The 21628-nt window shown below is 40.0% G+C and overlaps 1 protein-coding gene and 1 long non-coding RNA gene across 10 annotated transcripts in view; one reads left to right on the top strand and one right to left on the bottom strand.

Annotated features, from left to right (window-relative positions):
- picalm (phosphatidylinositol binding clathrin assembly protein) overlaps positions 1-14169 on the bottom strand; it is a 76971-nt gene extending 62802 nt beyond the window's left edge. For 3 of the 9 annotated variants that reach the window (XM_008108132.3, XM_008108129.3, XM_062977109.1), the window contains exon 1: positions 13717-14160. In XM_008108132.3, coding sequence (XP_008106339.1) covers positions 13717-13846 — 130 coding nt within the window. In that variant the 5' untranslated portion in view covers positions 13847-14160. Of the gene's footprint in view, positions 1-13716 lie in introns of all 9 variants that reach the window. The other 6 variants (XM_062977107.1, XM_062977106.1, XM_062977108.1 and 3 more) reach the window with 6 other exon arrangements.
- Positions 14170-14297: 128 nt separating this feature from the next.
- Positions 14298-21233, top strand: LOC103278449 (uncharacterized). The gene is made up of 3 exons (XR_506063.2): positions 14298-14689; positions 15112-15268; positions 19123-21233. It is a non-coding gene; the product is annotated as an uncharacterized LOC103278449 (long non-coding RNA).
- The last annotated feature ends 395 nt before the right edge of the window (positions 21234-21628 follow it).

Raw genomic sequence — 21628 nt, forward strand, 5'->3', positions numbered from 1 at the left:
GTAAAACACATGAGTTGCAAAACTGTCTCATCACTGAGATCACGCAGCAATTCTATGGGGTCAACATACAGTTCAAAGGGTATGACAGAATTCTGCCAAATCTACTGACTCCACTAAAATTCAATATTTTTAATCAGGATCACTAAAATTCCTTCCAAAGCACAAAATGTTAACATTATTAATCAAATAAATTCAGGAGTAACTCAACCAGAACAGAAAAAACTTTTCCTGTTTTAAACCGTATTGTACTTTACACTCAGATATATTGCGTAAAGACACAATGTGTTTTTCAACACCTTCCTCTCACAATGAGCATTTTTCCTATGCACTTGGCGGTGCAACCCAGCCTAGAAACTGATTGGCCACAATTTAGTGTTAGAAAAACCTAAGCCTAAAGGTAAAGGTTTTCCCCTGACATTAAGTCTAGTCATGTCCGATTCTGGGGCTTGATGCTCATCTCCATTTCTAAGCCAAAGAGCTGGTGTTGTCCATAGACACCTCCAAGGTCATGTGGCCGGCATGACTGAATGGAGTGCCGTTACCTTCCCGCCAAAACAGTACTTATTGATCTACTCACATTTTGCATGTTTTCGAACTGCTAGGTTGGCAGAAGCTGGAGCTAACAGAGGGACCTCACCCCCCGCAGCCCGGATTCAAACCGTCGACCTTTCCGTCAGCAAGTTCAGCAACTCAGCGGTTTAATCCGCTGCGCCACCAGGGGCTCAGCGGGTTAAACCTAAGCCTTGCAGGCTAATATTTTGCATAACTAATCATAATTTATATATCCCCACCAATCAACATAAAAATATACAGATTCATCCCAACATATATTGCCATGCCAAGTACCAAATAAATAGACGATTTTTAAAAAACATACAAATGATTTGCGGGTAAGTACTACCAAAAACTAGAACTTAAAATTAAAACATTAACTTTTACAAGGCTTTTAGAAAGTATCAAAACATATTCTCCCAAAGTTTCAGAGGAATTCAACATGCTGCAATTTAAATTGTACAGTGTGTGAGGTCTCAATGTGATACAATCCATCTAGACTTCAGCAACAGCCTCCAAATGACACAATTCAGGTCCAGCTGAAGTTGTTAGTAATCCTGTGAAAGCAGCAGTACAATCCCACCAGGATAATTTTCTCTGCCAGACCAGTTTCCCAGAAAGATTCTCTTTGCTCCTTAATGACATCTTCTACTGCCATCCATAAAGCAATTATAACTGAGACACTGACAAACTAAGCACATACTATGCATGCATAGCATACTTCTATTCCACTAACTAATGACAATGTGCTAAACTGGGGGAAAGACGAATGGAACACTTGGTATTATAAAACACTGCAATCTAGAATTTTTTTTTAATCCAATGATTCCAGAGGCAGCAGAGCATATGGTAAAAGGCATTACTGGGAAGCTGGAGTGCTCCTAGTACCAAATGAATGTTGTCAGTTAAGGGATTAGCCATTCAATATCCACATGCTGCTCACAGAATGCAAGTAGATCAATCACAAAAATCACACTGTACTGTCGGGCTTTTGAAGTCTGCAGCAGTCGTAAGCCAAGATATTTTTCTTTGGACCCAATGATCGGAGTTCTGAAAGACATCACCAGGGTTACTCCTTGGTTGACAGACAACCTTGCAAGGTACAATTGTCTATCTGAATTATTTAATGCTAAAGATCAAAGTCACCCCATAGTGAAAATAATACAGATAAGAACTAAAGGCAAAATATATCAGTCAGACAAACTTGTGCTACATTGATTCTCGAGTTATCCTTAAAAAGCACAAATACCATTTGCATCTACTGCTAGAGCAAAAGGACTCACAATTAAAAGTTTATGAGCAAAAAAGGGTTCACTCAAATATTTATTTATTCAGTATTAGCTGTGCCCGGCCACGCGTTGCTGTGGCATAGTCTGGTGGTGTTGATAAAAAATTGTTGAGGAAGTGGTGGTATTTAATATATGTTATATGCTTGTATTTATGTTCAGTATGCATAAGGTTGTGTGTGTACTGCGACATCATGCCTGCTTTACACTTACAAACTGCAGTAGTATTTAAAGTCTGTTATCTTCCACAAGTTTGGTCTCGATAGAACATTCTTGGGTTCAGTGTTGTCTTTGGTTTCTGGGTAAATTTGATTTCCCACTTTGGCTATGCTCCTCATTGAAGATAGGGATTGGATGGGTCTGTTGATGCAAAGCTTTGTAGTGCTATTCATGTTGGCTACTACTGTTTTGTGTTTGGAAGGAAGTAGTGAGAGGCTAGAGGGGGCTTATGTCCCTGTGAAGTATTGTCCATGTTTGGTGTTCAAAATTTTGTGTGTTGGGGGAAAGCATGAATGCTGCAATGAGTCATCCTGATTAGCATGTAATGGCCTTGTTACTTCGAAGCCTGGCTGCTTCCTCCGTGGGGGTATTCTTGGCTGGCTGGTGTTAGCTGGCCCTGATTGTTTCCTTTCTTGAATTCCCTTGTTTTCAGATGGTTTCTCATTTATTTGTTGTCCTGATTGTATACATTATATTGTTTTGTATTATTTTTCCTGATTGTTTCCTGTGTGGAATTTCCCTGTGTTAAAAGTGTTGTTTATTTAATGTCCTTTTTTATTTTTAATACTGGGACCTTGGTTTTGTTCATTTGCCATCGTTTGTTGGAAGGTGTTAGCTGGCCCTGTTTTCTCTGTGTTCATAGTGTTGGTGTGTTTTCACTATCCTGGTTGTAGATTGCTGCAATATTTGGAGTGAGATGTTGTTTTTCATTGGATTTCCCTTGCTAGGAACCAGACATGCATGCTGCAATGTGTCACCCTGACTATTACTTAACGGGCTTTTAGCGTGATAGGCTGGCTGCTTCCTGGGTGGTGGATTTCTGTGTTTGAAGGTGTTGGTTGGCCCTGTGTGTTTCTTGTTTGGAATTTCCCTGTTTTAAAGAACGCTGGAAATATTTTGCCTCTTTAGTATGTATTGTCCTTGTTGTTTATAAGATGGTAGGAGCTTGAGCAATCTTGTTGTATTGTCCTAGTGTTTTGTACTTCAACTCCCATAATCCCAATAGCCGGTTTCGGATTGTGGGAGTTGAAGTCCAAATGGGGGCCCATTTTGTCTGAGAAGTGCTTGATTGTGCTTAAAGAAACAGCCTCGCAGCCCTTCGGAGGGCATCTGGTAAGTAAACTGAGGCGTCTCTGAAGTAATGGCGACGTGGCTTTTTCCATCCCAGCTCTTTTGCCTTCCCTCCTCCTGCTAGAGTTTGCGCTATGTCCTTTTCGCAAGGTCCCTGACTGAATTCAAAGAAAATAAGTTTTCAAAAGCTGGAAAAGGGGGAAGCTTTCCTTCACCCATTTCTCCTCTGCCTCGTTCACCTCCACAGTTTTGAGGACTTGCCGGATGTGGTTGTGTAGGCCTAATGTCCTCCTCCTTCGCGTTACGCAATCCGCCGGCCCCGGCCAGTGCAGTAACGGTTTTCTATATTCGGTTGGGATGCTCGCATGCTGCTGCCTGTCATTGATGTAGGTTTTCCAATGGTGGAGGCTGCTCTGCGCATGCGCATAATGCAGTATTCGTTTTTGGGGGTTTTTGAGTGACTTCCAGTTTGAATTGTTTTTGTTGTTGTTGTTGATGTTTTGATGTCTAAACACAGCCGGAATAACCATGTCTTTTATGGCCAAGTTTTGGGGGTATTTAGTTTTGCTGTTTACCTTAAAGCAGAAACGGTCAGAATATTTATATATAGATAGATAGATACTAACATAGCTCCTATGTGAACACAGGAGCGTCATTTCTACCGTTGCTATTTGCAGAGGGCAGCAAGGGCACTTTGAAAAGGTAGCTGAAAGGACCCCAAAGGCCACCTGCTTCAATTCCCAGTTAAACATTATAATCATTCACCAAGTCTCCACTACGCTAAACAATTCAGACCACACTGTATGAGACTCAAAGTACAACTGCATCATATAAATGAGTCAGCAGCGCAAACAGTTCCCAATTACTCAAGCCATTTCAAGCATCTGCCAAAAGAAAGACATCTTTCTCCACCTAGCTCATTCAATAAATCAACATGGACTAAGGATTCCTTCCTGGTATCAAGTATGGTGGTCACACTTAACATAAATGCAAAATCTCTACACCAAGCCTTTCCAACCAGAATATTGTGGATGAAACACCGAAGATTGTTATTCCAGTTTTATTTATTTGTGATGTTCCCTTTGATTTTTCTCACCTTAACAAGAATTTCCACACACTAAAAGTCAACAATTTCTCATCTACAACTACGTTTTTTAGAGATCAACTGAGTACATATTCCTGTTGAAAATGCTCTGAACCAGAAAACAGAGAATGAAACATTGGCAGGCCAAGAAAGAAAGAAACCAACTGGAAACCTCTTCAGCTTTAGCAGACTAATCTTTAAAACTGATTTAAAAAACACTGCTCTCTTCTCCTAAAGTCAGAGGAAGATTCCTACAGGAAGTTAACAAAAAGATCCCCTGCACCTATGGCTCAGCTTCACATGAGGCAGCTTTCTTAAGCACAATATTAAAGAGTATACAATAGCAATAGTCTATGTTAATAGCTATTTCAAGTGTATGTATGCTACAATAGTACAGATTCATGGTAAGCAAACCTAAATCTTGTAGCCAGAATACATGCACACAAGCATGCTTCCAACAATAATCTTAGATTACTTTATCACGAATCTTGGAGGAAAAGGAGAACCAAAATGAGGAAGGAACAAGAAGCTTAGGGTCAAATGTAGAATGCAAGGAACATAAATAAGGAACAAATCACAACAAAAAAGATCATTTTCTAGGTTGTTGGCTCTTCATCAGACATCATATGCACACATTTGAACTTTAGTTTGCAACTTGAGAACTAAAGCTAAGTGTTCTTGTTTGAGAGTTAAGGCTATGGTTCTCAGAACAGCAAGATCTCTGCCTAGCATAAGAACTTAAATGAATGTGTAACACTGACTAGGCCTTATAACAAAATTAAAGGTTACACCTCTTCTATAAAGCTACCAAGTTAATTTCTCATGAAGCAATGTCTTATCATTTCAAATTACTCAGGTGTTCTTTAATATTACAATGATAATTCAGGTGCAATCCATTTTAATCTGACCCCAGGGACAGAAGCCTTCAAACCTATTTTTACAATGTAAACCTGTTAAGTTTAGTATATTTTTTCTTGCACTGTCTTACAATCCAGTCCATGATCCTTATAGGAGAAATAAAGTTATCTTAAGGTAGCAATCTCAGTTTATTTTATGATATGACAAGGAAAAGCACATTAATAGGATGCTTGCTCTAGATATATTACAGAGTACCCTTTTGCTCTACACACAGTGAACGGTAAAGACTTCATTAGGTTATTACGTCTAATGCAATTCAGTGACAGTAAATATTCTCAAAAGAGGGCTGCTAAGACCCAAAGTTAAATGTCATTGACTGCAAGACATGGCCAATCAAAGACATATAAATTCCTAGATATCCAAATTAACAATTCGGTGTTTCAGATTTCAACAGACCATTGTAAGATAAGCAGAGAAATAGACACCCAAATTTCAAAGTGTCTATTTCCCCACGTTCCTTGAAAAGATCACAACCAAATTAGCCTTGCAACCACAGATAAACCCTCACACATAGCTACAGACATGAAAAGAAAACATAGGCTCAAAGGCAATCAAATCTTTATAAAAATACAGCTTGCATATGTTTGTGCACGCAGAACTCAAAAAGTAGTTGGTCGATCAACTTAAAATTTTGACACCACATGGAATACCAATACGCATGTGTTTTAATGAGTTTGGGGGACAGAGAGCCACAGATGATGGGATATGCAGTACTTTCAATCACTTCACCTCTCATAGACCACTGTGACTTGCATCAATGACAGATCAGGACCAAACCTGGCACACAGACCGCCCCCCCCCCATGCCCCACTTTATGTCCTGGTGCAGTTAGGGGAGGACAAACTACGGATGATGGGATACGCAGTACCTTCACCCCAATCAGACCACTGAGAACCCAAAGAACGACAGACATGGACTATATTTGGCACACAAACACGCCATTACTCACGTCATGTCATGATACTGACAGGAAGAAGATGGATCACAAATGATGGGATTTGCAGCACCTTAGCCTGATTCAGCTCCAAATTCAATAGACCACAGAGACCCACACAAATAACGGACATGGACAAAACAAGGCATACAGACTCCCCATGATCAACAGAAAATACTGGAAAAGTTGGGGGATATCAGCCTTGAATTATGGGAGTTATAGTTTACCTGCATCCAGAGAAATTGTGATCCACTGACAATGGACCGGGACCAAACTTGGTGCAGAGAGCCCCCATGGCCAACTGAACATACTGCTGTTGTATGTTGAGCTGACCTTGATTATGGGAGTTGTAGTTCACCCTTATCCAGAATGCACTAAACCCAGCTGACAACAGATCTGGACCAAACTTGGCACACAGACCCTGTCAGGGTATTGTGTATTGTGAAATGTTAAAATCAATCTCGATTCAGCAATTATGGAGTTAATGAGAGTCTGCTATGATTGATGTATCACAGGACCAATGGGGTCAAGTGTGTTTTGACCGGGACTTACTATCTTGGTTCCTGTGGAATGCAGGGGAGTGTTAGTTTCCTGTGTCGAGCGGAGAACAGCGATGAGCAATGTGCTGTGTGTGTGCATGGGTGCTTTCGGCAAGCACTCATGGAGGAAAGGACTGAATTGACTCTATTTGTAAATAGTTCATGTAAATAAAGTTTAATCAACAGTTGGACTTCGTCTGCTGGAGTGAGTTTATCCAGTGCTGTTTTCCACACGGGGAAACAGTCTGGAGAGAAGGAGGCAGACCGGGATGGTGAATTTTTGGGATTTCACTCTGCTACCCATCATCCCCGCTGGCAGACCCAACATGGCTAACACTATATACACACAGGAGTTGGAGGTGATTGCCCTGGGAATCCCACTCATTCCGACAGACATGACTTTCATTACCAATACACCTTGCATTCACAATTACTATCAATAAAACCCAGGGGCAATCTTTGCAAGTGTGCGGTTTGAAATTAGAAAACAAAAACTTCTCTCATGGGCAATTATACATCACATGCTCCAGAGTCGGTAAACTGTCTGATCTTAATGTTTATGCAGAAAAAAGACAAACCAAAAATGTAGTCAATCCACAAGCACTACAATAAAAAATGGTTTTTTTTTGGGGGGGGGGGACTCTTTTTCCTTCCTTTCCATACATTCCACATAGACACAGGAACACAAGGTGGGGTACTGAATTGAATGAACTCAATCTATGTTCGCTGCAATACTTTACTTTCAGATTCATTACATATCATAATAGCCGCAGCGAAGTGTGGCCAGGTTTAGCTAGTGACCATATAAAATAATAAGGAATTGTGAAATATTATTCCAATAATGATTGACATCATTATACAACTGTCTCAATTGACAGTTCTTCAGCAAATTCTACAGAACCAAGAGATGTTTTTTAAAAGATTAAGGTATTATAATAAAGAGACAAACTTAAACAACTAAATTACAGTAAGAAAGAAATGGACATCCATACGATAAAAATGCCAATGTTAAAAACAAGTAGCTGCGGGTATTTTTTTTTTATCCAAAAGACACTGGAAATGCTGAATTAAAAGCAACAAACAATATCACCAATTCTGAAGCAATTTTATTTTTGCAATACAATTGTAAAAGAATACAAAAATGAAATATGTTAGCTGGTCTTAACAGGCCTACATGTTGTAAAGCTTTTAAAATATTTTATTATAATCTCTTTTGAACTGTCATTAGTTAAGCTTTTAGAACTTAAAGAGACAGATCAATTAAAGTATCTGATAGTGGTGGACACTGGATGAGGGTTGGGTGAGTAACTCAAATTCAGCATTGAGAACTTTCTATCAAGTATTTGCTCTAAAGCAGTGGTTCCCAATTTTTTGTCCTCCAGGTATTTTGGACTTCCAAAATATCTGACAGTTGGTCAAGCTGGTTGGGGCTTCTGGGAAGACCAAAGGTTAGGAACCAGTGCTTTAAAGGAAACATCATAAATGGAAATTAGAAAGAATGGGTCACACATGGGGAAAAACGTAAGCAGCTGCCCTGCCTCCACCCTTCCTCCCCAACTATTCAGAAGCATTCTGAGTTCAGCTGATAGCCTTTTCCTAGACTTCTGCTCCTCTGCAAAAATTCTTCTGAAAGACATCCAAACCACTATCCAGAAAATTTTCTAAGCAGCAAGCAAAAGAATTCCAAGCACATTAGAGAAAGGGATGAAAAGGAAAAGAAAGTTTCAAATGAAAAGCATCAAAGAAAACTAGTGAGACAAAGAGGGATAAAAATACATAGGGGGAGGGAAAGGAAGACATAATGTGCTACAAGTAAGGTAGGGAGACAAATGATTATTTTAGACAGTAGCAACTCATTCACAAAATGCAAGAGAGGTGATGGGGAAAAGAAAAAGAAGCAGCATCTAGAAGAAACATTAAAATTCTGTAATACCAATTTTCACTAATGAAGGAAATACTGTATTTTCTCTAGGAATGGTTGGGAGATACTACTGATGTTACACAGATTGACTTTAATTGGGAGAGTAAGAATACTTACATTGATTGTTTTAATAGAAGTAGTTATACTTAAGATAATATAGATTTGTTCAAATTTAAACTGGGGAGCAGAATGAGAAATATACTGAGTGCTTAATATTGCATATATATGGACAGAAATCCATAGACTTTCTGTAGGGAATACACTTATAAAGTGATAAGATTTGATTTAAATAACCAATCATTGTACCTGATGGAAAGGTGTGGAATTACTGTAGGAATATTGATGGCTCTTATAGCTTGGTTTAATAAGAGACACTGAAGGCTGCTTTTATCTTTTCCCCTCTTTATATATCTCTTCTGCTCTTTTTCTTTCTTTTTTTGTCTTATGCATTATTATTGTTCTATTTCATACAATCCTTTATCAAGAATTACAAAATTCCTTATCCTGAATTACCAATGCATTGAATCCAAGAGGTTCCAAAACAATCAATGTGGACTGCTGAGATAGTGGCATCTTTGCTTTCTGGTGGGTCAAATGTCCACAAACTTTGTTTCAGGTACAAGGTTATTTAAAATATTGGGTATAAAATAATCTTCAGGCTAGATGTAGAAGGTACCTATAAAGCAGAAATGAATTTTGTGTTCACTTGGCTCCCATCTCTAAGACATCTCATTATAGGATGCGTCCACACTATAGAATGAATGAATAAAGTTTGACACCACTTTATCTACCATTGCTCAATGCAATTAAATCCTAGGATTTATAGTATGGTGAGAAATTAGCACTCTGACAGAAAAGGTCAAGGACCTTGTAAAATGACAGCTCCCTGGATGTAATTGCATTGGGCCATGGCAGTTATGGTAGTTCCAAACATCATTCATTCTACAGTGCAGATGCATTCATAGAGCTGAAAGAGACCCCAAGGCCATCCAGTTCAACCTCACTCTGCCATGGAGGAAGACACAATCACAGATGTCCACCTGTTTAAAAACTTCTAGAAAACATGTCCTCATCACACTTGAGGCAGCTTATTCAAGTTTTGAACAGCTCTTACTACCAGGATCCCCTCCCCCTAATGTTTAGGTTGAATCTCTTTTCCTGTAGTTTCTGGGGCAGCAGGGGGGAAAAATCTGACTCCAGCTTCAATGTAACATTTCTTCAAATGTTAAAACATTGATATCATATCACCTCTGAACCTTGTTTTTTCTCTCTAAGCTATCATATGGCTTGACTTCCAAACCCCATGGAAGCACAAATATGCCAAAATCTAAACACATCCCAAGATCCCAAACACTTCTGCTCCCAAGTGATACTCAGCCTGGACAGTATTTGGAAAGCTTAAAATAAAAATGGTAAAATATGATAATGGTGATCTTCATAGTGAAAGTTTACCTGGAATACCATGTCCAGTTCCAGGCACAACAACAATTCAAACAATATTGACAAGTGAAAAATCGTTTGGAGAGGGCGACCAAAATGATCAAAGGCCTGAAATCCAAGACCTATAAGGAGCTTAGGGAGATGGTTATGTTTAGGATGGAGAAAAGAAGGCAGAGAGAGGATATGATAGCTATGTTTATATATTGGAAATGATGTCATATCAAAGATAGAGGAGGGTTGCTTTCTGCTGGTGTAGAGACTAGGACACAGAGCAATGGATTCAAATTTCAGAAAAAGACATTCTACCTGAATATTACAAAAAACTTCATAATGTAACAGCTGTTCGACAGTGGAATACACTGCCTTGGTGTGTGAAGTCTCCTTCTCTGGAGGTTTTAAAGCAGAGGCTGGATAGCCATCTGTTGGGGGCACTTTGATTGTGTATTTCCGTGTGGCAAGAGGTTACAGTATGGCTTTTGTGGTCTCTTCCAATTCTGTAATTTCATGAAATATCTCAAAATCTGAAAATATCCCTAAACTCAATGTACTTCTGGTCCTAAGCTTTTTAGAGAAGGGATACCAGCCTGTATTTGGAAACCTTAAATGAAATAATTGTAAAAAAACAAACAAACCACACAACAACAATACTGAAAGTTTACAATTCAATTACTGTTTTTACATTTATATCCTGCTTTCTTCTCTTAAAGGAGACTCAAGGAGCTGATGAGCAAATAAAACAGAAGGGAGATGTTATTTTACAAAAGAAGAGGAAGGAAGAACAATAGAGGGCAAAAGGCACATAGGGAAAAGGGAGCTTGGGGTTAATCCAAGAGATACCCAACCTGTATGAGAGAAACTCCAATATAATAATTGTTTTTTTTTTTGAAAAAAAACAACAACCCAGTAATGCTGAAGGTTTAAAAATTCAATGCATGTCAAGGGGTTGGACTGAGTCTGTTGTTACTATTATTGTTGTTGTTGTATTTATTTATATCCCACTTTACTTTCCTAAAGGACTCAAGATAATATTGACTGAAAGTTTAGGATTCAATGCATGGCAGGGGGCTGAACTGAATATCCCTTGAAAGGGTCTCTTCCAACATGGATTCTATTATTATTATATTTATTTATACCCCTTTTCTTTCTCAAAGGAGACTCAAAATAATAATTGTTTTTTAAAAACCCCAATAATACTGAAGGTTTAGGATTCAATGCAAGGCAAGCTAAAACCTTTTTATTCAGGCAGGCTTTTAAAGATGAAGATGATTAAGATCTAGTCAGGGGGTGCTGTGGTTTTTAACTTTGAGTATGTTTTTGATAAATTTAACTGAATTTCTAGTGCTGTTTGTGTTTAATTATGTGTTAATGTTTGTATACTAATGCTTTCATGTCAAGCCACTCTGAGTCCCCTTTGGGGAGATAAAGAGGGGTATAAATAAATAAATATAATACTGTAATCATAATGGGCTGGACTGGATATCCCTTGGGGAGACTCTTCCAACACGGATTCTGCTATTGTGGTTGTTAGTATTACATTTATTTCTATCCCACTTTCATTTCTTAAAGGACACTCCAGAAAATAATTGTTTAAAAACTCAATAATGCTGAAGGTTTAGGATTCAATGCATGTCAAGGGTTTGGACTGATTATTTATATCCCACTTTCCTATCTCAAAGGAGACTCGTGATAATAGTTCAGGCATGGTCAAACGTGGGCCCTCTAGATGTTTTGGACTCCAACTCCCACAATTCTGAACAGCCGATAGGCCCCAAGTTTCCCCATGCCTGTAATAATTGTTTTAAAACTCCAATAATACTAAAGTTTTAGAATTCAATGCATGGCAAGGGGCTGGACGTCTCTTGGGGTTCTCCTCTAACATGGATTCTGCTGCTGTTGTTGTTGGAGATTAGAAATACATTTATTTCTATCCCATTTTCCTTTCTTAAAGGAGATTCAAGAAAATAATGGTTTTAAAACTCAATGCTGAAAGTTTAGGTTTCAATGCTTGTCAAGGAGTTGGACTAATTATGTTGTTGTTCTTATTACTGTATTTATTTATATCCCACTTTTCTTTCTTAAAGGAGACTCAAGATAATAATTGCTTAATAACCTCAATAATACTAAAGGTTTACAAACCAACGCATGGCAAGGGGCTGGACTGGATCTCTCTTGAGGGGGGTCTAATATTGTGATTATAATATTTATTCATTTATTTATTTCTATCTCTTTCCTTTCTTAAAGGAAACTCAAGGTAATAATTGATTAATAACCTCAATAATACTGAAGATTTACAATTCAATGCATGGCCTGAATAGTCCTTGGGGGTCTAACACTGTGATTCTATTATTATATTTATTTTTATATCTATCTATTTGATCCCTAGAATTACATTTATTTCTATCTGGGTTTCCTTTCTTATAGATGAGTCAAGATAATAATTGGGTTTTTTAAAAAAAACAAACCTCAGTAACACTGTAGGTTTAGGATGCAATGCATGGCAAGGGGCTGGACTGGATGTCCCTTGGGGTCAAACAGGGTGATTCTATTATTATTATTACTATTACTACTGTTGCTGCTGTTAATTCCTATCCATCCCTCTTTCCTTTCTTAAAGGAAACTCAAGATAATAATTGCTTAATAACTTCAATAATACTGACGGTATACAACTCAATGCATGGCAAAGGGCTGGCCTGAATATCCCTTGGGGTGTCTTCTTTAGGTTTCAATGCATAGCCTGGATAGTCCTGAGGGGGGGGTCTAACATCTATCTATTTCATCCCTAGAATTACATTTATTTCTATCCCACCTTCCTTTCTTAAAGGGGACTCAAGATAATAATGGCTTGATAACCTCAATAATACTGAAGGTTTAGGATTCAGTGCATGGCAAGGAGCTGGACTGGATATCCCTTGGGATTCTCTTCCAACATGGATTCTACTATTAGTATTATTGTATTTATTTCTATCCTGGTTTCCTTTTTTAAAGGAAACTCAAGATAATTGCTTAAGTTTAGTATAACCTCAATGATACTAAAGGTTTAGAATTCAATGAATGGCCTGGATAGTCCTTTTGGGGGGGGGGGCATAACATTTTGTTTCTAATATTATATTTATTTCTATATCTATTTGTTTCATCTAGAGAATTACATTTATTTCTATACCGGTTTCTTTTCTTAAAGGGGACTCAAGATAATAATGGTTTGATAACTTCAATAATGCTGAAGGTTTAGGATTCAATGCATGGCAAGGGGCTGGACTGGATATCCCTGGGGGGGGTCTAGCATTGTGATTCTATTACTGTATTATAATTATTTATTCCTCTCTATCCCATATTCCTTTCTTAAAGGCTAGATAACCTCAAAACTGCTGAAGGTTTAGGATTCAATGATGACCTGGATATCCCGGGGGGGGGTGTCTAACATTGTGAATCTATTATTATTATTACTATTATTTCTCTATTATATTTATTTATTTCTTCCTATCTATCTGGGTTCCTTTCTTAAAGGAAACTCAAGATAATGGCTTGATAACCTCAATAATACTGAAGGTTTAGGATAGAATAAATGGCCTGGATATTCCCTGGAAGGTCTAACATTGTGATTCTATTATTGCTATACTTATCGATTTCTATCTATGCTGGCTCCCTCTCTGAAAGGAGACTCACTCCAAGGCACAATTCGGGCGAAGCAATAAGGAAGGAAAGGGATGTGATTGTATGAAGGAGGGAGGAAGGAAGGGCTGGGGTCCACTCACAGTCGAGGTGCTTCTTCTTGGGGCCCATGACCTCGTGCGTGGTGGCCTTGCAGACGGTCTTGGAGACGGCCGAGCCGGTCACGCTGTGCTGCGCCGCGGTGATGCGGTCGGTCAAGCTCTGCCCAGACATGGTGGCCGTGGTGGCGGCGGGGAGGCAGGCAGCAGGCAGAGAAGAGGAAGGAGACGGGGAGAGAGAAGGCTCCGGTCCGCCCTCCGGAAGGGCCGGGCCTGTCCTGTCCTGTCACCCGGGAAGGGGCCTCCTCCTCCTCCTTCTTCCCCGCCCCGCAGCCGCGCCTCTCCCCTTCTCTCTCTCCCTCACACAGGCATCGCTCTGGCCGCGGCGAGAAAATGGCCGCCGGTGAAGCCGCTCTGGCTCAAGTCCTAGATCACATGACTCCCTCAGCATTCCACCTTTAAAGAAAGAAGGCAAACTCACTCCTCCTTCTCCGGTGGCCCCGCCCCTTCAGTCTTTTAAGGCCACGCCCCTGTCACGTGACGCTCCATTCTTGCCGCTTGGCTTCGCCCTAGCCACGTGACCTCCTCCACTACACCCCGCCCCGTAACAAGGAGGACGGCGATGACGCAAGCCGACTTTCCTTCCCTTCCCCCTCCACCCTCAGCGGTGACGTCACTTCGCCACGCCCCCTTTTCGGAGGGGCGGGGCGCTTTGTAACGGTCACTCGTGGCTGCTGCTGCTGCTGAGGGAGATTTAAATTCCCGCCAAAAAATAAGTCTTTTTACACTGTAGATTTAATACTATTGCAACCCATAGAGTTGTAGCTTTGGGGAGGCCCCAAAACTCTTTTGGCAGGGAGCCAAGGAAGTTAAAGGGGTATCAAACCGCATTCGTTCCACAATGTAGATCAGGCCTGGGCCAACTTGGGCCCTCCAGGTGTTTTGAACTTGCAACTCCCACAATTCCGAACACCACAGACATCAGAAGAGCTGCAAGACCAAGACAGAGGTCCTCCTGGTGAGTGCTAAAGCTGAACAAGGCATAGGGTTACAGCCTGGGCTGGATGGGGTTATATGCCCCCTTGAATAATAATACAGTAGAGTCTCACTTATCCAACATAAACGGGCCAGCAGAACGTTGGATAAGCGAATATGTTGGATAATAAGGAGAGATTAAGGAGAAGCTTATTAAACACCAAATTAGGTTATGATTTTACAAATTAAGCACCAAAACATCATGTTATACAACAAATTTGACAGAAAAAGTAGTTCAATACCTCGGTGGCTTCTACTTCAACTTGGTGAGATTTATCTAACCCACAACAGTCTGGATCTTACTATCCACTGCTGTTTTAAATTGCTTGATAACACCTCACTCTGTGAAGACTGTGTGTTGATTGGCTGTGCACTGACCTTCACACATTTTAAAAAATCACACAGAAGCGTCTTCCAAGAAAAATAAAACCAAACCAAAAAGTCCCACGGCGATCAGCAAGTGGTGACGGGGGCAGGACTGTGAAATCTGGAAGCCCCTCGTAACAGACTGGCATGTGGGCAGTGGTCATTCTACCCAGGGGCGGCTGAAGCTATAAGCTGGGTAAGCAACTCATTTTCTCCTTGTGCTAATACTACAGACACATTTAAATAATTGTATGGAGGATGGGATTTCATCAACTCTATTTGAATGGTTGGGCTTTGAGAGGTAGATAATAACAATAAAGATCATCCTTAACATATAAGACAATTTGAGTGTGCAGATTTACTTGTGTGAACTGTAGCTGTGACTTGTTTTAAAAAGATAAAAACAGAGACTTATTCTAATTGGCATAGCTGAAGGTTTGCAAGCACAGTCCTGGACATCAACTGACATACAATGCGTTTCATATTTATGGGAAAGGGAAAGGGGGAAGAATGCAGTACTTGGCAGATAAAAGCAGCTGTAACCAAAACAATTTTTAAAATAGGACACACGTAGCTAAACATGTTTGTTTTATCAGAGCATAAGCCAAATATTCAACGGTAATGCTAAGTTAGCTGAGACAGAGAAAAGAAGCATGAAATGCAAATGAAGAACTTTTAATAATCTTGTACAAATTCCTGAACAGTACCATGTCTAGTCCAGAACTCTGCTTCCACATTGGTCGGGCGGATGTTTCTGGAAAGATCATATGCAGACCATCTGGAATTCAGAGGTATACTTATGGATTGGTTCAGAAGTAGAGAGAAAGCTGCATTTTACCAAAAAGAAAATATTACAGCTCAAATATTGGGGGAAATGTCACTTCCTCATAAGAGAAGCAGTAACTTGAGGAAAGACATCTGGATCCTGCAAAACAACATATGAGCAATGATTTTGCAATCGTTGCACTGTAGTCCATTGTTAGAAATGGTGGCTCTTGGCCAGAGGCAAAGCTTGGTTATCGGCCCCATGTAATGTCCATAGCTTAGTTTTACAAATTCAAAATATATTCTGGAAGAATCTGGAAATAAAGGTTTTATGAAACACACATCCACAAGATGTGCTTTGGTGGAATGCATACATAATATCTTAGGTTCAGTTACTGACACCTATGATGAGAAGGATTTGAAGGAAAGGGACCAAGAAAACTTCCTGATTCAGCATGTCAGGAAGGAGTATTGGAGATAGTAAATCTCTATATATACTGTATATATCAGAACACAATTCTCACCCCCCCCCCCCTCAGCTGGCATAGCTATTGTATTTGCCTTCAAAACTACAATGACCAACATATTTTGGAGCATGAACCAGATCAACTTCTATGGTCTGGATGATATATGTGTAGGACTATGTTACTAATTTCACTGAGTTCTGGAATGAAATACCTGTTAACAACCTGATGAAGAAACCTGCCTCACTTTATTCTAACTGGCAAATTTCCTTATGGAGTGAAGCCAGATTCCTGAAGAAGCACCTCAGCCAAGATGGCTTTGTTTACTACAATCCTCTCCAGTTAAGGAGTGCATAGGGTTGGCAGTGCAGAGAACAAACCTTGAGATCATGCAAATCAAAACCAATTTCTTTGACTTCAATAGCTGTTCTGACTGCTTTGCATGCTGTTCATTATATTGACTGGGATGCCATGTTGTATGTGAAGGGCTCAGCCACAAGTAAGAGAAAATGCTTCTTTAAGTACAAGTTGAGTCATCTTGGGAGTGATCGACAATCACTGATTTGAGAACATGGAAGAGGTGATGCTTCCCACCAATCTGGGGGAAAAAACCTCTGTGAACCACATGCAATTGCCAGAAGTCCACATTGCTCAAAGGATCGTATAAAAGCCTGTGCTAAAGTCCCCACAAAAATGTAAAATAACAAGACAATGTTTTGCCCCATAGTCATTTCCAGTGTGCCAAAATGCCAGGCAGGCACATAGTGAAAAAAGTGCTCCCATTCTATACATGGTTGGTCGACCCTGCTTTACATAAATATGCTATAACAGCAGAGGAACATAATGAATTTTCCTCAGGTACAAAAACAGTGTTCGCTAAAGCCAAACATTCCTGAATCAATTTAGAAATAGAATTTACACAAACCTCTCTTGAGAGGTATCAGGGTCTGCTGAATTCATGTGCAGCTGTCTTATGTTGTCAACAACTTCCCTGCAAACATCAGTGAAGTATTCTCAGGAACCCATCAAGCGTTCCAATTGGATCCTCCTGGATAGGAAACAATATAAAAAAGCTTCCGCTTGAGCTTTGCTTGGGGAAAGGTCTTCATATTCAGTATGTTTCTGTTTGTTTAATTATCTTTGGCTTTGACTTTGATTTGCTACTTAACCTTCCTCTGCTATTTTGGTTCTGACTTTCTCCTTGGTCCATGCTGCTAGTTTATCTGTCTATCATCCAGCCCCAAAGGCATGCAATCCCATAGTTTGGGAACTGTTCCATATTTTAGATGCCACGATTGAAAATGTGCTTTTCCTTATCTTCAGGAATTGCACATCTATCAGTAAATAAGCACGGATGTGAGCTACAAACTGAATACAGATTCTCGTCATATATGGTTAGCTGATAATTCCTGAGATTTATTGATGTTTTGGAACATCAGCATTTGAGTATGGCAATAAAACAAATGTCAATGAATTTGGCACAACATTAGTCTGACATGATCTGTCCCTGACATTTCCTAATCACAAGGGTTCTTCTTCTTCATTCACTCAGTCATTTCCAACTCTTTGTGACCTCATGGACCAGCCCACGCCAGAGTTCCCTGTCGGCCATCACCACCTCCAGCTCCCTCAAGGTCAAGCCAGTCACTTCAAAGATACCATCCATCCATCTTGCCCTTGGTCGGCCTCTCTTCCTTTTTCCTTCCATTTTCCCCAGCATCATGATCTTTTCCAAGCTTTCCTGTCTTCTCATGATGTGGCCAAAATACTTCCACTTTACCTCTAATATCCTTCCCTCCAGTGAGCAGCCAAGCATTGTTTCCTGGAGGATGGACTTGTTGGATCTTCTTGCGGTCCAAGGCACTCTCAGGATTTTCCTCCAGCACCAAGTTCAAAAGCATCTATCTTCCTTTGCTCAGCCTTCCTTATGGTCCAGCACTCACATCCATAGGTTACTATGGGGAATATCATTGCTTTAACTATGCGGACCTTCGTTGCCAGTGTGATGTCTCTGCTTTTCACTATTTTATCGAGGTTGGCCATTGCTCTCCTCCCAAGAAGTAGACGTCTTCTGATTTCCTGGCTGCAGTCTGCATCTGCAGTGATCTTCACGCCTAGAAATATAAAGTCTGTCACTGCCTCCACATTTTCTCCCTCTATTTGCCAGTTATCAATCAGTCTGGTTGCCATAATCACAAGGGTATTCTGTATAAATTAAAATTTGTGGAGTGTCTTTAAGGGAAGCATAATACAGAATGCAGCAATCTAACCTGAAATATATTAGGACATAAAGATTGGCATCACCAATTTAAGGATAATGTTAGAATATTCTGATATATTTTCTGGGGATCCAATTTAACTTAATTTAAAGTAACATTCAAGGTATTTCGTTCTGCTCCTTTTAGTACACAATTTTATTTTATGAACTCATAAACATGAATGCAAACCCTTCCACACAAGAGTCTTCAGAACTGTGCTGATGTTGGCTGTGTCCTCAAAATTCTCTTGAGATATCCATTTTCTTGGGGAAGAGCTCAGTTCAAAGCTGAAGACAAAGAAGTACTTAGAAACAGTTTGCTTTATTAAAATGTGCTATTGGTGCAAAGACCTGATGAGGCTTTAGCTTGGAATTCTGGGTGGCCTCTATACACATCTGGAAAGTATTTGGAACAGAGTACTTGAGTCTTTTTGTCATGGGCTTCATGTCCCTTTCCAAGATAATCTAGATGCTAATTCCTCAGATATAAGTACTGCTTTTTTTCTGGAGATTCTAAGAAAATAGTAATAATCTTAATTTCTATCCCATTTTTCTCCCTCGTAGGACCCAAAGTGGCTGAAGCATGTGATCCACCACCAAACTATGACCCTTTTTTTCTGTTTTCTGATGCAGCTGAAAGTTGTGCAAATATGCTTATTACAAACTGACTGAAACAATGGGAAATTGTGATGTTTGTATAAGCCATGCCTTTTAGTGCAGCTTTCTCTTCTTTGGAAGTAATAGCTAAGTACATTTTGTTTCACAGTTTGTCAAAAACAGATGGCAGCTAAATTTTTCATGCAGTTCTTTTAAATACTTATAATGTGAATCTAAGTCCATTTTACTTCAACTTTCATAACTAAAAATAAGGAAAGGAAAGAAAGGAAAGAAAAATGACCCCAACGGGAGTAGCAAATATGTTCACATGGTTTTGTTTGCTGAGAGGGGGAAATGTCATTGCTTTCTCACAGTTTGACATAAAAGAGACTGGAGCAATATATACTAGAGGCTAATAATAGCCGTAGCCAGAAAACCTGGAACTAAAAATGTCCATGGACATAGCTGTAAGGGACAGAGATAATTCAACTCTCACCCTGCTCCCCTTCTATGGGGCAGAGCAGACTCATTATCCCTCTCATATAGCATTAAAAAAAAGCCCATAGAACAATCACAAGAGAAATCTCCTGGCTAAGTAAAAGCAGCAGGTCTCTGTATTTTAAAAATAACGGAATTCACAATTAAATTTTGGGTCATCTTTTGTGACTTCAAAACATACTGTGGATCTCCTTGTGGAGCAGAATCATACAATGTTCTGTTCCTTTATCATCAAAGGAGCTGTGCAAGGCTGGTTAGGCTGGGAAAGAATAAATGGCCCAAAATCACTCAGTGAGTTTCGTGGCTCACTTGATATTAGAACCTGGATCTCTTCTCAAACTCTGGTCAATTCTCAAACCCAGGGATGAGTGAAATATGACCCTGGGGCTGCACACTGCCACAAAAGTCTATGCTTATGGTTTGATTAATTCAGAGAATTTTTACTCAGCGTGGCTTACAAAATGTTAATTTGCCCTCAGGCCTACAATCTACATAGGATAAATAAGATGTACTGTATAAGGCACGATGTAGCTGTGTCTTACTGGCTGCCTCCCTCTCCCTCAATGAACAGCAGAATTGCAGTTGAAGATAGTGTTTATTTATTTATTTACAGCATTTATATTCCGCCCTTCTCACCCCGGAGGGGACTCAGGGCGGATCACATTACACATATAGGCAAACATTCAATGCCTTTTAACATAGAACAAAGACAAGACAAACATAGGCTCCGAGCGGGCCTCGAACTCATGACCTCCTGGTCAGAGTGATTCATTGCAGCTGGTTGCAGCTGGCTTGCTCTCCAGCCTGCGCCACAGCCCGGGCTCAGGCTAGGAGTGTTATCGAAACCCCAGGACCCCAAACTGAACATCGAAATCCACAGTCCCATAAGTGCCAGCAATGAAGCCCACAGTAACTTTTTCCCCACTTTTAGCTGACTTCTCAGTGAACTCGCCACAAGTTGCACAAGCACTACATACCCACCCCACACCCCAGGGCATGGTTCCACATTTAGTTTAGGAATGACCTTAATCCCTTCACAGTGCCCTGGGAGATACATATCCAGTTTAGGAAGAGTCACTGGGTTCTTTCCAGATGTTATCTTAATATTTATCTCAGAACGTTTCCCCATCTTGATTTCCAAATCAGACCCCTAACTTTGGGATAACATTCAAAGTGTGCCAACACCCTCAGCATCCATTGTATGATCAGTCAGATCCCATTGTCCTTTTGCGGCCAGGCAGCAAGAGGGCCATCAGATCCCATTATCTCTGATGTAGCCTCCTATGCCCCTTTCCTGGACGGACCAAGAACAGTTTATTAAATCTCCCTCTACAACTGAAGCCAACCAACAGCAATGATGGATGGCGTTCCTGGGCCTATCAGAGAACGTACCTAACCTGGCACTGATTTGCATTAATCAACAACAGATGCAGCAAAGTCTCTTTGTTTTGAATAGATTTCAAAGCAATAAAAATAAAACTATACGCTTGAAATTGTATTTATGTCAGTGTTTGGAGTGCAGACTCTGCTGACATCCTCTTTTGGCCAAAGGATAATAAAGCCTCTGATCTTTGCCTTCATCCCATCTGTGTTTTATTCGATCCTTTGAGGAGCTTGACGCGCCGGGCCCCAAACCTGGGGCCCAGCGAGTAGCTTACAGTAGTTGAAATCATGACACACGATGGACACCCCTGATATAAGTCAAAGTCAACCTGAAGGCGGTTAACAACAACAAAGATTTTGTTCATTTCAGAGTATTGCATTATTGAGGTTATCTCTGTTGCTAATAAAGCATGCAAATGAGCCCCATGCTCCTAGTAAAAGATACTACACCATCATAATTGTTAGCTAGTTGAGACCGCCTATATCGTTTTTCAAAGTCATTTCAGCTGGATAAACTATTCCCCATTTCCCTTCCTTGGTACTTTTGTGAAATACTGCTGGCATACACAGAATGTCTGCTTCTACTTCCTTC

Source organism: Anolis carolinensis, chromosome 3, assembly GCF_035594765.1.
Source record: "Anolis carolinensis isolate JA03-04 chromosome 3, rAnoCar3.1.pri, whole genome shotgun sequence".
NCBI lineage: Eukaryota > Metazoa > Chordata > Lepidosauria > Squamata > Dactyloidae > Anolis > Anolis carolinensis.